At 26.7% G+C, this 18,659-nt stretch overlaps 2 protein-coding genes across 20 annotated transcripts in view; one reads left to right on the top strand and one right to left on the bottom strand.

Moving 5' to 3' along the window:
- The window catches only part of LOC127289002 (low affinity immunoglobulin epsilon Fc receptor-like), a 146,972-nt gene extending 143,696 nt beyond the window's left edge, over nt 1–3,276 (top strand). For all 6 annotated transcript variants that reach the window (XM_051316773.1, XM_051316779.1, XM_051316756.1 and 3 more), the window contains 2 exons: nt 1,360–1,595; nt 1,716–3,276. In XM_051316773.1, coding sequence (XP_051172730.1) covers nt 1,360–1,595; nt 1,716–1,833 — 354 coding nt within the window. In that variant the 3' untranslated portion in view covers nt 1,834–3,276. The remainder of the gene's footprint in view (nt 1–1,359; nt 1,596–1,715) is intronic.
- Nucleotides 3,277–6,391: 3,115 nt separating this feature from the next.
- Nucleotides 6,392–18,659, bottom strand: part of LOC127287581 (glutamate receptor ionotropic, NMDA 2B) — a 104,679-nt gene continuing 92,411 nt past the window's right edge. For 8 of the 14 annotated variants that reach the window (XM_051314603.1, XM_051314596.1, XM_051314612.1 and 5 more), the window contains 9 exons: nt 18,426–18,565; nt 16,188–16,300; nt 15,562–15,846; nt 15,224–15,405; nt 14,576–14,811; nt 14,097–14,290; nt 12,009–12,125; nt 10,925–11,026; nt 6,392–10,357 (listed from right to left, as the gene is read on the bottom strand). In XM_051314603.1, the coding sequence (XP_051170560.1) occupies nt 10,300–10,357; nt 10,925–11,026; nt 12,009–12,125; nt 14,097–14,290; nt 14,576–14,811; nt 15,224–15,405; nt 15,562–15,846; nt 16,188–16,300; nt 18,426–18,565 (1,427 nt within the window). In that variant the 3' untranslated portion in view covers nt 6,392–10,299. Of the gene's footprint in view, nt 10,358–10,924; nt 11,027–12,008; nt 13,271–14,096; nt 14,291–14,575; nt 14,812–15,223; nt 15,406–15,561; nt 15,847–16,187; nt 16,301–18,425; nt 18,566–18,659 lie in introns of those variants that run through there. The other 6 variants (XM_051314639.1, XM_051314680.1, XM_051314642.1 and 3 more) reach the window with 5 other exon arrangements.

Here is an 18,659-nt window from a genome sequence, read left to right as displayed (position 1 = left end):
CTTCGGCATTAAAACTATATATGCGCCTTGCGCTTATTTTCTCACGAGTCTTTTCGCCCCATTGTTAAATTTTGTCTTGACGCAAAAATTTAAAATTCTGTATTTATAACGGATAATTAAGTGCTATTAAATTCATAAATAGAATCAATATAAAAAAAATAACTTGATGTGTTAAATATTTTCACATATAAAGAAAAAAAAACTATTTACATAGAGAGATTATTCGAAAAATTTGAAATCCCACCTTTTTTTATCATTATTATAATATTAATTGAACGTTAATAATTACTTTCATAAATTTTTTAACTATTAAAGATCCATATGTAAATTAAATTCTAGAGATTATAATTAGCAAAATTCAATCGTATTTCAATGAAAATATGATACCTTTTCAATAAAGTTACGAAATTTTACATTCGAACTGAAACGAGAGAACAATACAATCGAAAAATAATAGATTTTTTAGAAATAAAAATTTTATTTAAATACATTTCATATGAAGGTTTGGCGGAACAATGTAGAAAAGCGAGATGGTGAGAATGTAAAAAAGTAAAGATGGATTATTGTAAAAGTATAACAGGCATTGATGATTCGGAATTAAAAAAAAATCCAAAGAATAGAGAGACTGGTGATGCGACGTGCCATGCAATGCAATCGCAGCTGCCGCATATTTATGGCATTTTATTTACATTCTTTCCGAGTCGCATTGCATTTTTGCATCCCTCCCCCCCCCCAATGACACAAAACGATTCGAGCGACCACTCGAGATGAAACATTGGTCTCTGGTTTGCAAACTTTCTCTGGGGGTGCGAAGTTTTCAGCAAACAGGGAAATTCGAACATGTTTTCTGTCCTATTTTCCATCGATTTTATACGAAAAAACAAACGAAAAAAAAGAAACGAGAAATATCTGTTCTATAAAGGATATAAACAAAATTAGTAAAAAAATAATATTTCTCAAAAAGAGAAAACTTGGCTAAATTTTATTATTTACTATTTATTTCGATATTTGTTAAAAACTAGTTGTTTGACGAAAATCATCCTTGACTACTCAACATAATACATTTGAAATTAATTTTTAGTTAGTCCGACAGTAACGTACTACTCAAAATTAGAAAAAAGAAGAAAATAACTAAATTTAGAAATTAATTAAAATTTAACCTTTAATTATAAAATATGAATGAAAATTAAATTCTCAAATTTTTAGCCCCAATTTGAAATTATCCAAAAAATACTCTATTCTATTTTAAAAGTATAAAGGTAGTTGTCTGTAAGAAAAAATATCTTTGACTATAACAAAATTTTTGAAGATTATTTGAATATTTGTAAATAAGAATTCGTTTATGAATACATTTTTTAGGCCAATTGGTACAGAGCATCTCAATATTGTCGATATCATGGAATGCATTTGGCGAGTATTTCATCGCAGGAAGAAAATGACAGGCTAGAAAAGCACATAAAAGATTTTGGACTTGGTCATGAACATTTTTGGACTTCCGGTACCGATCAGGGAGAGGAAGGAACCTTTTTCTGGATGGCCAATGGTCGACCAATAACCTTTGAAAATTGGAACGTTGGCGAACCCAATAACTTCCGGTATTTTCTCAATCTCATATTATACTTTAATTTTTGAAATTGAAATTATATAATAATGAAAATAACAAAAACAAATTTCGTACAAATCAATTGTTTTGAAAAATGATGAACATTTTTTAGATACGAAAATGGTGAAGAGGAACACTGTTTGGAATTATGGAACAGGGATGGAAAAGGTTTAAAATGGAATGACAGTCCTTGCAGTTTTGAAACGTATTTTGTCTGTGAAGTTCAGTGATTGTGATTGAATGCAAATAAAAACTAAAAGTACACTCAAAAGAAATCAAAGAAAGTTTGCGAAAGAAAAAGAATAAAAATAATTTTTCTTTTTTCAATTATTTTATTTATATAAAATAACAAAATGATCTATGGATTGATATACTAATAGATAGTCAATAATCTTAAATGTGTGCCAGCATTTATTTACAGATACTAAATGCCAAATTGAAATTTTGGTAAATTGCATGCAAAATATATAAAGTACCATTCATTCTATCTTGTAATTTTTTACCATTTGGGTGAATGTTATTATTTATATGTTTATAATATTAAATTATTAATTAATTTAATAAAAATTAATTAATTATTTAATAATAAAAATTATAATGACGTTACAATGTATGCAACGTTACAATTTTCGTAATGATATTATACAATAATGTAATTCAATTCCAAATGTAAAACGTTTGCTTTATGTATATTTAAGAACTCACACCACTGCTATTTTAGTTTTAACCCCTTCACTGTTATTGACCTCTATAGAGGCATAAAAATGTCGTGCCACCAGTGTGCATGACCGCTATAGCGGCATCTCAAAAAAAATAAGTAGACACAAAATATGATAAATTATCGATAGTTTACTTCATTATTTTAATAATCGTTTACTTCATTATTTTAACAATACAATAAACTTGTCAATGGGTATTCATAGATTTTCGGGTTTTTTTTAATATTAATTTTAAAAAAAAAAATTTTTTTCCCACATACGGGGCACTGAAGCTTTATTTTTGCTACACTGCGAAGGGGTTAATTATTACCATGAAATTTAATTTCCAAATCAAGTAAATTAATTTTTAAAATTGTAAAAAAGTTAGAAATTTTCTAATTGTAAATGACTGTACAGTGATTTGGAAGAAGTGTTTAAAATTCAGTCTGTATAAATTCTCCGAGTTTCATATCATCAAGTAGATTAACCAGCGCAAGATCAAACGTCTTTTAAGTATTAATTAAATAGTAAAGTACAATGTCAGTATCCTATTTTAATTGTAATTGACTGTTTTAAGAATGTAACATAGAATTTAAATATTTAATTAACATCATTCTGCAGTTTTCCTTGAATATATATTATAATAGTTTTCTGCCTGTTTTTTGCTGCACTCGAAATTTATCTGCAAGAACCTTAGTCATAAAATAAGGCGATGTGACAACACATTGATCGTACTGTCTCTCTTATATATTAACTGACGTTGAACGGTGAAATCCAATTCTTTGTGTAAAAGCTTTTTAAAATTGCCAACTTAAACAATATTGAAACTTTCTCATCCTATAAATAGTTATTGTGTCTAGTAATTAAATCGCTAATTATATATAATTTTTTTCGTAGAGAACATGAGAAAAATGAGAAAATTGTATATTTGTCGTCGACGAAAAATCATTGAAAATAAAATTATTTATATCGAAATTTTTTTAAATGTCTAATCAATAAAAAAAGTGTTACTTACCCGGGCATGTTTTTCTTTTATCGGTTTTCAAAGTTCGAGTCACATTTACTCAAGAGTATATAGTTCGATTACGGATACAAGAATTTCCCATTAACGATCTTATAGTGCCACGATGTTATCCCAGAATGTCTTTTTTGCGTCTTCTTAAATCCTATTCTTTGCTTCTGAAACTTTAGTTACTTATTTCTTATTTCCACAACGCTTCGCTCTACAAAAAAAACATAAACTTTTTATTTAACTTGTATCTTGAACTGATATTATCATGAAATACGTATTTCTCGTGATAATTACTTTTCAACCAACATTTCTTACACGGAATATTTTTATGCCACTTATTTCTTACAGAATGAAATACACATTTTATTTATCATAATTATAAATAAATAGTTGAAATTGAATATAAAGAAACAATTTTTTCACTGATTGAAACGGAAATGAAGTCAATAAAGAAAATGGGAATTTTTCGTCAGAATCAAAAGATATACATATATTCATTTTATTTAGATTGATGGTTCCAATTAGTGGTATGTCGATTTTTCATCAAAGTACGGCAAGCATATCGATAAAGGAGAAAAGTTCTTGATAAATTCCCGAACAAATATCCTTTGACGAGGGATCGACCTAGTTTCTGCACACCTGGTTTGGCTGTATATGTGCTAAGTATAGAGAATAAGGAGGGGAAAAGAAGGAAGATAAGTGTGGGAAAATAGCCCTTCTTCACATGTCCAACTTCAGCGGATGAATCATTCGGTTAGTGACAGTCCTTGAACTCAATTTAGCGAAATGTGCAGCAAAATTGTATTTTATACTTCCGTCTATGCACAGTATTTTTCATTGTTAAACATGTCTGACTATCTGATACTACTTTTCTTCACTGAATAGATTGTACGATCTTTATTTTGCAACTTATTGCAGGAATAATATTAAATACAATTGATATTGAAATCAAAAGAACTATGTATATTTTAATGCTTTTATATACTGACTTTCTTCTTATATAACAGATTAGCTTTTAAAAGTTTGACAAGTGAATTATACAGGATGAAAAGGAACTAAAAAAAAGTATACTTATAAAACTCGTGTTATTTTTATTTAAGAGATCATAATTCTTTATATGTATGTTTGTCCCATACGAAAATGAATAATGTCACTTTTGTACAATCAAGGCCAGGAAAATCAAAGCAAGTAAGACGAAAGAATAATGACAGAGGATCAAAAGAGAAAATAGTAAATTGCTTTTTCTAAACATAGAATAAATCAACTTATTCAAATGTATATGAAAAAAAATTGAATATCAAGAATTATAAAACAACAATGTTTATTTGAATCAACATTTACAATCGCGTTTTCCCATTTTTTATGTATATTTATATTGCCTTAGATTGAATTACTTATATTCTAAAAATTGAAATTTTTATGAAATTATTTATGACAAAGTGCAATAGTTTTTCACTGCGAGCTTGTCTATTAATTTCTCGCCATTTTCCATTTACATTTTATTAATTTCTTTTATTTACTCGTGACTTTTTAATGCAGATCTTGACAAAATTGCATTAATTCGACTTGTCGAGCTTATCCTACTTAAATTATAAACAATTGGTATTCAGAATTTAAACCGTTTTGCATAATATAAATATCACATTTTCAAAAACGCAGGGTTTCAAAATTAAAAAAAAATTTTCATAACTCTATGTATTTAAAGGATAATATTTTTTGTGCAACACCTGCAAAAAAAGCACTACTTTACTTTAACGTAAATCCAGCGAACAAAGTTGTTGATTTCTGCATTTTGATAAAATGGGGAAGCAAAGTACACTTTTCTGCACACTTTCAGGCATATTAGGCAACATAACCTTAAATTTATTCTTTAAAACAACATATAAAATAGCTTTTTTTCTTGCAGCTGTTGCACAGAGCACTGTGTGCAACTCGAACAGAAAGTAGCATTTTCGCTTCGCTCGAGCATCAACTTACAAATTCATCGGAAAACGGCTACTTTCTGCTCTCGTTGCAAAATGTACAATTACTCAATATTTATCATAGTATTTATTATTATTATTGATATGATAACTTTGTATAGTAAATATTTAATGAAATGATAAAAATGTTATTTACTGTGTTTCTCAAAAACACGGCAGATATAATATATATATATATATATATATATATATTCTTTAAATCTGTATATTTATTTCCATTAGAAATTGAAAATATGTTAATCAAAATTTTTATCTAAAAATGAATTGTTTTTAATATTTTTATTGAATAGAATGAATAGATTATTATTAATTGATAAACATTAATCATAAATGTTCACATTTTAAATTCAGAATACCAGTCATTAGGTATATGACTCATTTTTGTTATACACACTTACGCATTTTTACTCTATAACAGCTTCACAGCAATTTTTTCTAGGGTACAAAGTTCGTCACATAACACTTTAAAAAAAATGCAAGAGTGACACAGATTTTACAAAACAAAAATTAATTGTGACATTTTACAAAAACCCCTTCCAATCATTTTGTTATATAAATAAATAAATTCATTAATTAAACCGTAAAAATTAAAGAATAAGATTTTTAATGACATATTTGGTATTATAACATACAAATATTTTTTAATCATTATTAATTTAACTAAAATATGAAAATTGAATTGAACGATCACTGATAAATTCAATTATTTATTCATCATTATTAATTTAATTATTAATAATTAATTATTAATCATATAGAAAATATTATCAATACTTTTAAAATGATAATATTATGAAACAAATTAATTTCAAAATTGAATTTGCAAAAATAAAATCAATACATTAAAACAATTTTGAGTCTGAACCATTTTAAAAATTTGTGCGCTTGTGATTCAGTTCATTATTTTATGAAGTAGTATTATTGATATGCAATAAAATGTTGAAACATTGAAATTAAATTTACTAAGATTTTTCGAGATTCGTTGTTTTACGATTATTTGGATAGACATTCTTTTTTTATATGTATTATATATATATATTTTTATATTACTATTCACTTGTTTTAAAATATTAAATAATTAATATTAATAGCTCGTATTATTATTAAAGCCGTTGATTTAAATTTAATAAAAAGAAATGTAAGTAGAATCAAAAAAATATTTTATGATTGGAGGGTTCTTGTTCAAAAATATACATGTTTGTAAAGTAAAATAGTGGAATTGTAGAAGTAACTGATTAGAGATTTTAATTTTAATCAGTGCAATTTCTTATTAATTTTAAAAAATCTCAAGTTTTAAGTATAAATTAGAATTCCATATAAAAAAATATTATTGATAAATATGTATTAAAAATTTTAGATTCTCATAAATTAATAAATTAGAGCTCTATCGAAAATGAAAAGTTCGTTTTTAACAAAACTGTACATCAACAATTGATAAGTGAGTCAATTCTTAGCACTGTAGAGTGCGATTGCAGTCGGTACAGCATCCGAGGATGATGAGATATACAAATGAAAGATTAGAACTGCTTTACCTGCAGTGGACCAATTTTTATTCCATTCTCAACATTATCCATTCAAGTTTATGAGAGGTGAATAAAATTTTTCGAACATAACTAAAAAATCTGTTTTATCATATTTAGCATGAGATTGATGATTTTTCATCATATTATATCAATAATAGAACTGGTAAGTCAGTTTGAAATACGAAGAACATGAGAACTAATACAGATTTTACTTAATTTTACATAATATTGTATAATTCTTAATTAATTCTCCAAAAATATATTGTATAGGATGAAATTTTATATTAAATTTTTAAAAATAATAAATTTATAATAATTTTCAATTAATATATAAAGAAAACAAAATTATTTTTGTATTAAATAAAAAAATTAATTTTTCCTATTCAATTTATTACATTTTTATTTCCATTTTGAAAAATGTTACCTCTATTTTTCAAATTTAAAAACATAATAATATTATGGTAGTTTAAAAACTTATTTTCTTTGAAAATTCTAGGATAATTGTATTCGGCACTCGACTTAACAATGTAACGTTTATGTTTTTTTAACAACAATATTAACAACGTGTTCTGACTTAACAACATACTCTGACATGCATATATTAATTGTTTGATTCAATAAAATGTTATTATTTTTTTTTTTTTGCAAATCTTGTGAATCTTGGAAGCATTTCATTAGAGTTATTTCATTTGACATTTGCTTTTCTCTCAACATTATATATATATAAAATTCCATAATTTTACAATAAATTATTATTATTATTATTTTTGAAATACTTGATACACGAGATACAGTTTAAATTTATAATATTTTTCCTTTAATTATATATATATATATTTATTTATTTACAAGACACCTTCATGATTCTCCTTTGAAAACTTTCACTTTTTTAAAATTCTTTGTTAGAAAAATAAAACACAAATTTCAAAAACTGATCGGGCTAAAACCCAACTATTTTCAGAAATGCGAGGTTCTAAAGTTTCAGTGTACCTTTTTTCTGTTTTTTATAAACAAAATTTTCTTATATATGTGACGTTTCACGTCAATCGGTCCAGAGCTCTATCCAAAATTCTAATCAATAAAAATAAACATGGAATAGATCAAAATACTCGTAAACTAATTCCCTTTCAACAGAAACGCGTGTCAGAATTGAAAATTCAAAATGGAGTCTTTATGGTACCGCTTTAAAGATACTGTATTCAAAAAAAAGTGAGTATACGTATATTAATTTCTTTCTAAAAATAGTGCATAAATATTAAGTCATGACATATTTTAATGTTTTTTGGGTCGCTGATTACGAATCCGAAGTCAGATTTTCAAAATTTTTAAATTTTAAAAAGGCGAATCAAATATGGCGGACGAATTTTTAAAGATTTATTGAATTCGCTTGAAACTTGTTGCCCGCGGGTTTTGGTGGTTGTTGATTACGAATCTGAAGTTTCGGGATCGCTACTCATTCACGAGTACAGCATCTTTAAAGCGGTAGCATAAATACACTATTTTGAATTTTGAATTCTGCCACGTTTTTATTAAAAGGGTATTAGTTTCCGAGGATTTTAATCTATTGCATGTTTATTTTTATAGATTAGAATTTTGGACAGAGCTCTGGGACGGTTGACTTGAAACGTCCCTTAAAAGAAACAGAAAAAAAAATGAAAATCAAGAATTATGAAATAAAATAATCATATAATTAAGTCAAATATAAAAAATAATGAAACAAGAAATATACGATAAAATATTGAATTTAAGAAAAGTAGAAAGAACAAATCTTTTCAAATTAATTGATTTAATTATCAAAAAGAAGTATATATTTTTTGTGTACTCAAAAATGGATATTTTTACAGAAATTTTTTTAAGCTCGCAAATCTGCAGTCTTCTTTATTACTCGGTGATAATTAACTGAGTATTGTTTAATGATTAATCACCAGCCACTTAGTTTTATTACATTAAAATTTGAGGTACTATGTCTTAAACTGTTTTAGTTTTTAATAGCTAACCACTTATAAATAATATTTCACATAATATCTCATTAAGACTACCAACGTATTTTCCCCATTGGAGAAATATTTCTCCTTGACAAGTAAATTCGAATTAAATCGAGTACCGTTTCAATAAGAAAAACACTTTTTCCAATAGAATTGAACGGCATACGATAAATATAAGTTCACTCAGGAGACACAATTTTCCCATTTTTGTTTTAGTTATTTAAAAAAAAGAATTTTCGATTAAAAATTTTAAATTAACTAAGGTAGGTGCATCAGTGGTAGGGTGAGAAACTTCATGGAGAGAAGGGGAAGTTTTTGCAAGGAGAAAAGAATAAAAAAAAGAATTTTGAGAGGCGGAAAGTCTTTTTTATAGAGAAAATTTTTTGCAATATTTAAAAAAACGAAAAAAAACTGGGGGGAGAGGAAAATTTTTTTTAAAAATTTAAAAACGAAAAAAATTGCAAAGGAAAAATTGTATCAGCTGAATAGATCTTTAATGTCAACTGTTAATCTCTTCTCTACGTTTTGAGCAGATTCACCTTGCAAAGTATCATTTAGAATATCTGACTGTTGACCAAGATATTTTTTTATTATATGTATATTTATTTTAGTATATTAAATATATTTATTTATTTTTTTCTCAGTATAATATGTATATTACTGTGTGATCTTTATCCAACATAGATTTAAATTTAATATTTATTTAGTATGGTACACATCAATTTTAGCCACCAATATTTAACATATTAATTATCTTTCTCTTTTCTGAACATTTCAAAAAATTTGATTTCTTACTATTGATTCTCTTTTTTCAACAGAACTATTCAATTTTATTGTTGATTGTATTATTAATACATCTATATATAGCTAAAATATAAGTTTTCAAATAATTTTCTCAAAAAATATTAACTTAATAATTAATTAATTGTTAGAAATTTTCGCTCCCCCTGGCAGTTATAAAATTTATCTTTTCATATCCTTATTTAAAAACCTTTTGTTTTTAATAACTGAAAATGAACATGAAAAGAAATGCTTACTGATTACTTTTATAAAATGATGATTCTATAATGAAATGCACATTTTTTTAGGAATGAGTGGAGGCACTGAATTATATCATATTTTTCTTGATAACCTTTTGCCATCGCAATTCTAATCGAAATTTTTATAATGCAATGGATGTCAGAGAATTAATATTTTGAAACATTAATAAAACATTCATACACAGTATTTACGTATATAATTAATAATATAGCCAAATATGAAAATGGCTGCTCGATGTTGCAAATCGGTGTTCCGTAGAAATTTTTTCTTGAATTAAAGGTACATACTTGAAAAAAATGTTCCTCGCAATATATAATTTAAGTGAGGTACATTTTATGTTTGTTTTAAATTTCCATTGAAGCGATGAATTTCTTATCAGAAATCAGTTTCAAAGAAGAACTCATAAAACGTTTCTTATGTTTTCAACGGAAACTGTCAAAAGCCAGACTCCAGCATCACAGAACAGTTTCAATTTCCGCGATTTCAGTAATTGTCGTGTCTTCGTCTGGAAATCTGTCGATTTTTCAAAATTCAATTTCATATTTATTGCAAAAATTTTGTTGTTCTGAATAATTTTTCTACAAATTTTTTTAACAAACTTTAATTATTTTTTCGAATACTAATAACAAATTTTATACAATTTACGAACCCTTCCGTGCTCTAATTAATTTATTAATTAATAGATGAAAATATAGTTAGAATTAATTATCAAAGAAAGATATATTGGAAAAATGATTCTTGTTATAAACTATATTTATGATTGAATCAAGTAACTCACAGTTTTTATTTAAATTTCATGTTTCGTTTCCTCGTATACTGAGAGAACGATATTTTTGGATCAAACATATATTATGTTTAATTCAAACTTATTTTATCATTTGTATAAGTAAAGTCAAACATTTACATTCATTAAATTAAATTTCAATTATTTCGACCTATAACGAAAGTTATTGTCAAAAGTCAAAACAAAACATGTAATAACCTAGGTGACTCCCTTATGTTTTTTAATATCTTTTATACTAACAATAATAATAATAATATAATTATTATTGAATAAAATAGAAAAGTATTTGTTTTCACCTGTAAATTTCAGTAGGTAAAAAACGTTCATCGTATTCTGTGTTTACAATGGTCGTTTTGGTCATGTCCCTCGGTTTAGATACTTCAACAGCGTCGACAAACCTGAATAAAAAATTTTATTATATTAATGTTCGCTTGCTTCCAGCATTTCCTTGTCCTAAGTTCTCCTACCAAGAAATTTTTCTAACAAAAAATTTCCCTCTATTCTCAACAAAAAACTTAAGAGTAAAATTAAAAATAATAACAAATTAAATTACTTTATTAAAAGTGATATCAATAATATTAAATAATTATTACTAATAAAACAAATGAATAACATTAATAAACCAAAATAATAATATTATCACTTTTATATTATAGATAATATAATATATTATTATAATATATATATATATTAATAAATACAAATTATTGGAAAAATTATTTGTTATTTTCCCCCCAATTAATTGCTATTGTATAATAAAAATGAAAAATCGAATTAGTATAGAAGTGCAATTGAAAACAGAGAATAGAAAAGCGATTGAATGACAATAATAATACAAAAGACAAAACTTATTAATAAAAAGTAAAGATTACAAAAATTAATTTCTTAAATAAGTTACATGCCATGCGGTCAAGCAATTAGAAATTAACAAAACAATTACAGAAACAAGAAAATAATTTAAATACATTTATAATAACGAGCAAGCAATTTTTAATTAAATGTATTCTTTGTTTTTCCAAAATTTTTACTGAAATTCTCTTTAATATTTTGTTCGATTTTACGTAATATTATTCATATTTAGTGTGAGATAATGAGATAACGTTATAATATTTAAATAAATATTATACATAATAATTTTTAATGATTCTAAATTTCATCATTATTTTCATATTGTAAGTTAATTACCTATGCATGAAGTTATTAATTTTATTATATTGATAATAATAAGTAGGTACCTCAAAAATTTTTATAAAAAATTATTTATAAATAATTTTTTTTCAACTAATGGACAAATTGCTGCTTTGATTATTATTTATTGACGTATGCACTTTCTCATATTGCAGTTGAAGTTCGCTCTTAGGTGCATTTTGAAAAACTTACGAATCAAAATATGGGGGTAACGGATGTGGTGCTTCGACTGTTAGTGATTCGGCATGTGATGGGTATTCCGAGGTTTGCAAGCATCCTCGCCACCAGCTGAGACTTCCGGTTTTCCTCCTTAAAAAAGCCCATGGAATTTTTTGTGCCTTGATTTCTATGTCTCTCTTAATCTCACCTTCTGTTATACCTCTCTCCCCCCGACATGAATCAGGTCGATTTCATGTAAATATTATTAATATAAATAATAATGATATTAAACATAAATTTTTGTTCCTTTGAAAAAATATTTATATAATTTGCTTTTAAGTTAAAATCACTTATAAAAATTCTTGATTATCGACGAATAATTTAGTAAACTTTATAAGTAAGTATATGTGGCTGTCCGCATGAAAAAGGTCGACTTTGTCGATTTCAATAAGGATTATTTTTGCGTGATCGTCAATGCGAGTATAGAAAGAAACTAAAGTGACCTCTTTTCATGCATATGGACACATATAGTATAAAAGTCATCGTCAGGCGGAACGTATTAATAAATTAATGTTATTAAATTTTACCAGTAGCAAAAACCTTTTTAGTCACAGATAGAATAATCTGTTTAAATTCGTGAAATCATATTATCAGTAGTAAAAGACCGTTTTCGTCAGACGCATAAGCTTGTTAATAAAAGGCTATTATTATATTACGATTTTCCTGAGCATGTTTATCAATCAGTTTGTATAATTTTAATTTAGTCAATTTCTATAGAAATTTTTTATATTTATTTATATTGACGAGTCGAGCTCATCTTCTTTTCACTTCCTCCATATATTTATATAATTCAATAAAATTCAAGCAAATTTTTTAAAATGAAAATTTTTTTGAAAAAAAGAAGATTATATAAATGCAGCTGAAATATAAACGGAAAAAATTAACATTGAGAGAAGAAATATTATACGTGTGCTCGGAATACGCGTAAAGTGATATATATTGTATATAAATATATAAGTACTATATGGTATATTGTATACATTTATAGTACAATATATTTCATATCAATATATATTATATCGAAAGGAGGGCGTGCATTTTGTGCAAACAAAACTTGAAATGTGTGTATTTATAGATAAAAGTAGGTCGAAGTTTAAGGTCCCTTCACACGAAATTTATCTCTTTCTACATTCTTAATAAAACTTACGCCTGTTTAAGTAAATACCTACGCCGGTTCTCATTTTGAAAAGTTGCATTTTCTTTGCACCTCAGGTGTTTTGGAACCTCGAGGCATTCTAAACAAAGTAAAATCTCCGTCAATTATTTTTAAAATAATCCGAAAATATCATTCTTCTTCTCCATTCTTACAAAAAAAAGAATACAAAAAATTTATTCTTGCTCGCAAGTTTCTTAAAATTCTACTTTTCCCGAAACATTTCCAAAATTTATTTCTTTTTAAAGTTTATTTTACCCTATTGTTTTTAATTATACACTTATAATTTTTTTATAAAATTTACTATTTGTTTAAATTTATTGTTTCTTTTGTTTTTAAATTTTATATGAATCTTAATATTTTCTACAAAATTTTCTAATTTTTTGTATATAAATTTTCATTTTTCTTTCATTTTTCAAAGCTTCATTTGCTTTATTTAATTTTCTTGCTATTATTCAAATCTTTCTTAATAGTGAGTTCGTACTAATAAATTGTTTGTTAAAAAATTTTTTTGCGTGTGACGACCTTAAAATTTGCCGATCATATTCACATAATAAAATTTGTAAATATATACAATAAAATCACTAAAAGCATGCATAAATTTTCAGCGGGCCCACAGCCGCGTTTTTATCATGAAAGATTTTTCTATTTTGTCAAATGTATACGATCAAAGTTTTAAAAAAATAACGGGTCAAACTTCTGCTGAAAATATCTAAATCTTTTAACATAATCGCATAAAATCCTCTGAGACATTTTCTCAGTGATTTATATTTGCAAAGCTATATATATATATATATAGAGAGAGAGAGTGAGAGAGTCTGAAACCACGGGGCATTTCGGTACACTATCAGGTTGAGTACTTCTAGCCATAAAATAGGATTAGGAGAAAACAAATGTGACTTGCGTACTTGGCTTGGGATGGTTTAATCCCGTGCACTTCAAGATCCTTTTCTAGCTGGCGTATCCTAAGCCTTGCCATGTCTAGTTCATGTCGGACTTTCCACAAATGAGTATCACAAATAGGGTCTCTACATCGATGATGCTTGAGAATGTCTTGGGCTTCATAAACAGCGCCACGAAAGGTCAGCGACTTGCCCATACTCTGCAAAAATTTTAAGCGGCAAATGAAAATGAAGTTTTTTAAAAATACTTGATGCATTATTATTCTAAAATGCGGATTTTTTCAATTTATTTGTTTAATTTAAAGAAAACATTTTAAAATGTTATCAAAATTTCTTTAAATTACTTCTGTAAAAATAAGAAACAATTTTTTTTACTTTTAATGTCAGTATAACAGTTTTGTTTTTCTACGTTAAACAATTTTCTTTGTTTTATTAAATATTTGTTGGATTTCTCATGTAAATAATTTTTGGTGTCAATTACTTACCAGACTGAGTAAAGCACAACATCCGCCTCGATCACTTTTTGCGAGATGATGTCTAATGTACTTAAAATATAAATATTCGAGCAATAATAATACAGCGGCAACGAAAAAGCCGAACATGAGCATTAGGAATGCACTTAAAAATTGCTCCAGAGCCAAAGGATCACTGCTTTTTTGAACTTCTTTATCTGGCTTACATGTACCTGTCATCCAATACCTCCTGAGTCTCTCCAAATCACCTGAAACTCGATTTTTCACTTGACAACGCCAAACAGTATAATGTAATAAAAAAAATTATTCAACAAGAATAACATGATTTTACCACTAATTAAGTAATAAAATATGCCAAGATAACAATCACTTCCTTGACTCGTAGTGATCGCTCTCTTCATGTTTTCCTCGGAATTTTTAAGTTACATGTTTTTTTTTACTGTCAGTAGTAAAAAGCAAATCCAATCACACGTTCCTTCTTGAAATCATCTTATCTATAGTTAAATATTAGTAAGATTGATGTTTTAAAAATCCGTTTAATTTTTTGCAACAATAATATCTATATTTCTTCAGAACCAGTAATTTAATTTGCTTAATACTTTTTTTTTACCACGATTTTAGAAACAAAAATAAAATATGCTAATTCTGATAATTACTCACCATTATCTCGATAATCCAACAAACGTTTATTAAACATTTGCAGATATTTGGAATTTCTGGGAAAAGCAAGACCATATCCGGTCATCGCGTACCAAGAACCAACAGTTAGAAGACGACAGTCTTGATCCTGTGCCACGAGATAATCGAGCACGGTACCATCATAAAAGAAGGCATCCAATTCCCTACAAAGAATCAAATTGAATAATTATTCTCATCAGTAATTGAAATATTTTTTTCTTCTTTTTTTTGTTGAATTGAAAAATCAAATTTTTTCAAATATCACCAATCTATATTTTATGAAACGAAATGTGCGATAAATGAATTAGAGTCTTTCTTACCTATTATCCACAGATTCGATGCCTTTGGCAACACTTGACCTATTGAAAAGTGACATGTAAGAGTGCATCTCTTTAAAGTATTTCGAGAGAGCGCTCTCTGTATGAGTAAAAGGGACAGTGCCAAATTTGAACATAGGTTTATGGGACCATGGCTTTGAAAGCCTAACATCGTCCACTCCTGAAAAGTCGTAATATTCTTCTCTTGTTATCATGAATGCCGCCAAGTTGGCAGTGTATATGGCAAGAAAAACCACGGCAAACATTGCCCATGTAGTTGTCATAAACCTGAAACAGATGGAATTTCAATTTCTACCCAAATGTTTACCGGGAAAAGTAATTTACATATTTCGATCAATTATAATATATTGCGGTAATTAAAGTGCAATTATTTATCAGGTTATTTCAAATTAGAATTATAATTAAAATTTAACTTGATTAGCGAAAACAAGATAATACAAATATTAACTTGATCAACTATATGTAGTGATATTTAAAATTTCGCGTCAATATAATAGATATACCCCCTGTGATAAATGTAAAGCGACGTATACGCAATCATAACACAATTTTGATGTTAATCTGATCCATGTAATTAGCATATTGTTATCGTGAACACATATACAAACCTGGCGGTAAATCCCCTTGGTGAATCAATATGGACGGCTGCTTGGAAAAGGACGGCCCAAACCAACCAATAGATTCGACACAATGAAAATCGATGAGTAGGTGGTGGATTTGTCTGTAAAGATTGAGAAGAAAAAAGAATATTACCATAAGTATCGTTGCAAAAGATTCAATTGCAGTAGACATTGATTCATCATTCAAAGAAAATCAAAATTTTTATCATTTTCTCTAAAGGTGAATTCGAGTTCAAAATAATAAAGTTAAATAAATTACTAAAATTAAAAATTTAAAAGAAGTTGAAAATAAAAAAATATATAAAAAATTTATCAAACTATTTATTTATTTACACTTGTTTACAACACATATTTACATACTACTATCAGCAATAATAACAAGTTTCAGTTAATCAGTACTTATCAGTAGTAAATGCAAGTTTTGGTCAGACAGTAAACAAAGGCAGTTTTTTTTTCATAAAAATAAATACTTTTGGAAAAAAAACATTTCATCAGGAACTTACATAACATTTATAAATAGAGGAAAATTTGTCTAATGAATTTACAAAAAAAATTTATATCCAAATACTACAAAACTTTCTCCACGAGGAAGAAAAATATTCATATTAAATGTTTGTCTGTACAAATAATTCTCGTTATAAAGGGGTCGTCCATAAATTACGTAAGACTTTCTTCTGGTCATTTGAACCCCCTCACCCCCCTATGTAAGATTTTTTACATGCATTAGCGCCATTTTTCCTATTGGTCGTAAGAAATACTTGACCCCCCCTCCCCCCTAAAAGTCTTACGTAATTTATGGACGGCCCCAAAGTGTACATCTAAAAGAAATTTTTTCTAAAAGAAAAGACATAACAGTAAAAACGTTGTCGAATTTATTAATCATCTTTTATATCATTGTTTTTTAAATTTCAATTTAATTTCGAAATGGAATTTATATTCTCTTTAACTTTTTATTTATTTTTCATTATTTATTATACTATATATAATCTATTCATACATATATATATATATTCATGCTGTGGTCAATGATATTTATTCTGTGTACAGAATACATTATTTTCCAATCAGACAAATTGGTTTGATTTCTAAACATAGAGACTTTCAGATACAGAATCAAATCAATGCAATATACAAATGATAAATTGGAGTAACAGTTTCATTAATATTTCATGTTTAGGACAGAAATTCGTTTCTACCTAGAAAGTGATTTTGTAAACCTTTGGGAATAATTAATTAATTATTACTCTTTTTTATAAATGTAGAAAATGCTTTTGTCATATAATAAACTACAAATTTCACGTTTATGCAATATTATTCTTGTGGAGGTAAACTTGAAATTGACTATGTTGAGCATAGGGTTTAATACACAAAATCAGACAAGTGGAAATACATTTCTCAGTTTCGAGTACACAGTTTAGAAATTATTTTTCAGTGAATAAAGCTCCAGGTCAAATGTAATATGTAATAGGTATAGAAGATAAAGTTACGAGGTTTTATACTCACCGAGAGAAATGTGTAATTTTCAAATTTACGTATTTAACTTAATGCACTACATGAAGCAAAAGACCAACAAAAGTATACGTATATTTATTCACCGTTGATGCAAGCGTTTTATTAATTAACATTTTCTTTATATACTTTGTGTTTGTAGTTTATTTGCTTGTCTATATTGACTTTCATTAATTAATAAAATCAGTTTTTCTATATAAAGCACAAAGTAACGTATATATCTTTGTTATAAAAAAATAATTATTACAAAAAATATATTAAAAAATAAAGCATTAATTTAATTGTAAATGTTACACTTGAACAAGTTTAAATAAAATTGTACTTAAGGCAAAACATTCGAAATTAAAAAACTTTCAAAGGTTCGTTATTAAAAAATATTTGCGCACCTACTTTTTTTTGTAAAAATACCTTTTCGCATAAAAATCTTCTCTATGAATATCTATTTTTTTCATAAAAGTGAAATTTAAATAAAGCATATTTCGAAAAATATTTTTTGTAAGATATTTCCATTCCTCTCGCTGACGGAAATGAACAATGTGGACAAATTGAGAGAAAAATTTGTGACAAGAGAGTGAAACAGCAGCAAAATAATATTATACACAAATAACAAACACATACGTGCTTAGTGTGTCATCAGATCCACATGACTGTCTAAAGTGAATGCGTGCTACGAGGTGAATAAAGAATAATAGGTATAAGAAGCAAAATGAAAGGTACCAGTTTCCGGGCAGCGCCTGAAGGGTTTACCTTCATGTCGAAACCGGATGGTGAGAGCCACTCGAAGAAAAAAATCATAAAAGTTGCAGAATGTATGGCTACGAAACCAACCAGCATCCAGGAAGCCGTGTCAAAAGGTTCTGAAAATTAACCCCAAAAACCATTAATACCAACCAGAAAATATAATTAAATTAAACAAAAAAATTTATAAAATAAGTTTTTCCTTCAAAATAA

The sequence above is a fragment of the Leptopilina boulardi genome, unplaced genomic scaffold (assembly GCF_019393585.1).
Source record: "Leptopilina boulardi isolate dan_hultmark-lab unplaced genomic scaffold, ZJU_Lbou_2.1 LbouV2_123, whole genome shotgun sequence".
Taxonomy (NCBI): Eukaryota; Metazoa; Arthropoda; class Insecta; order Hymenoptera; family Figitidae; genus Leptopilina; species Leptopilina boulardi.
This window is presented reverse-complemented; position numbering and strand designations above follow the sequence as displayed.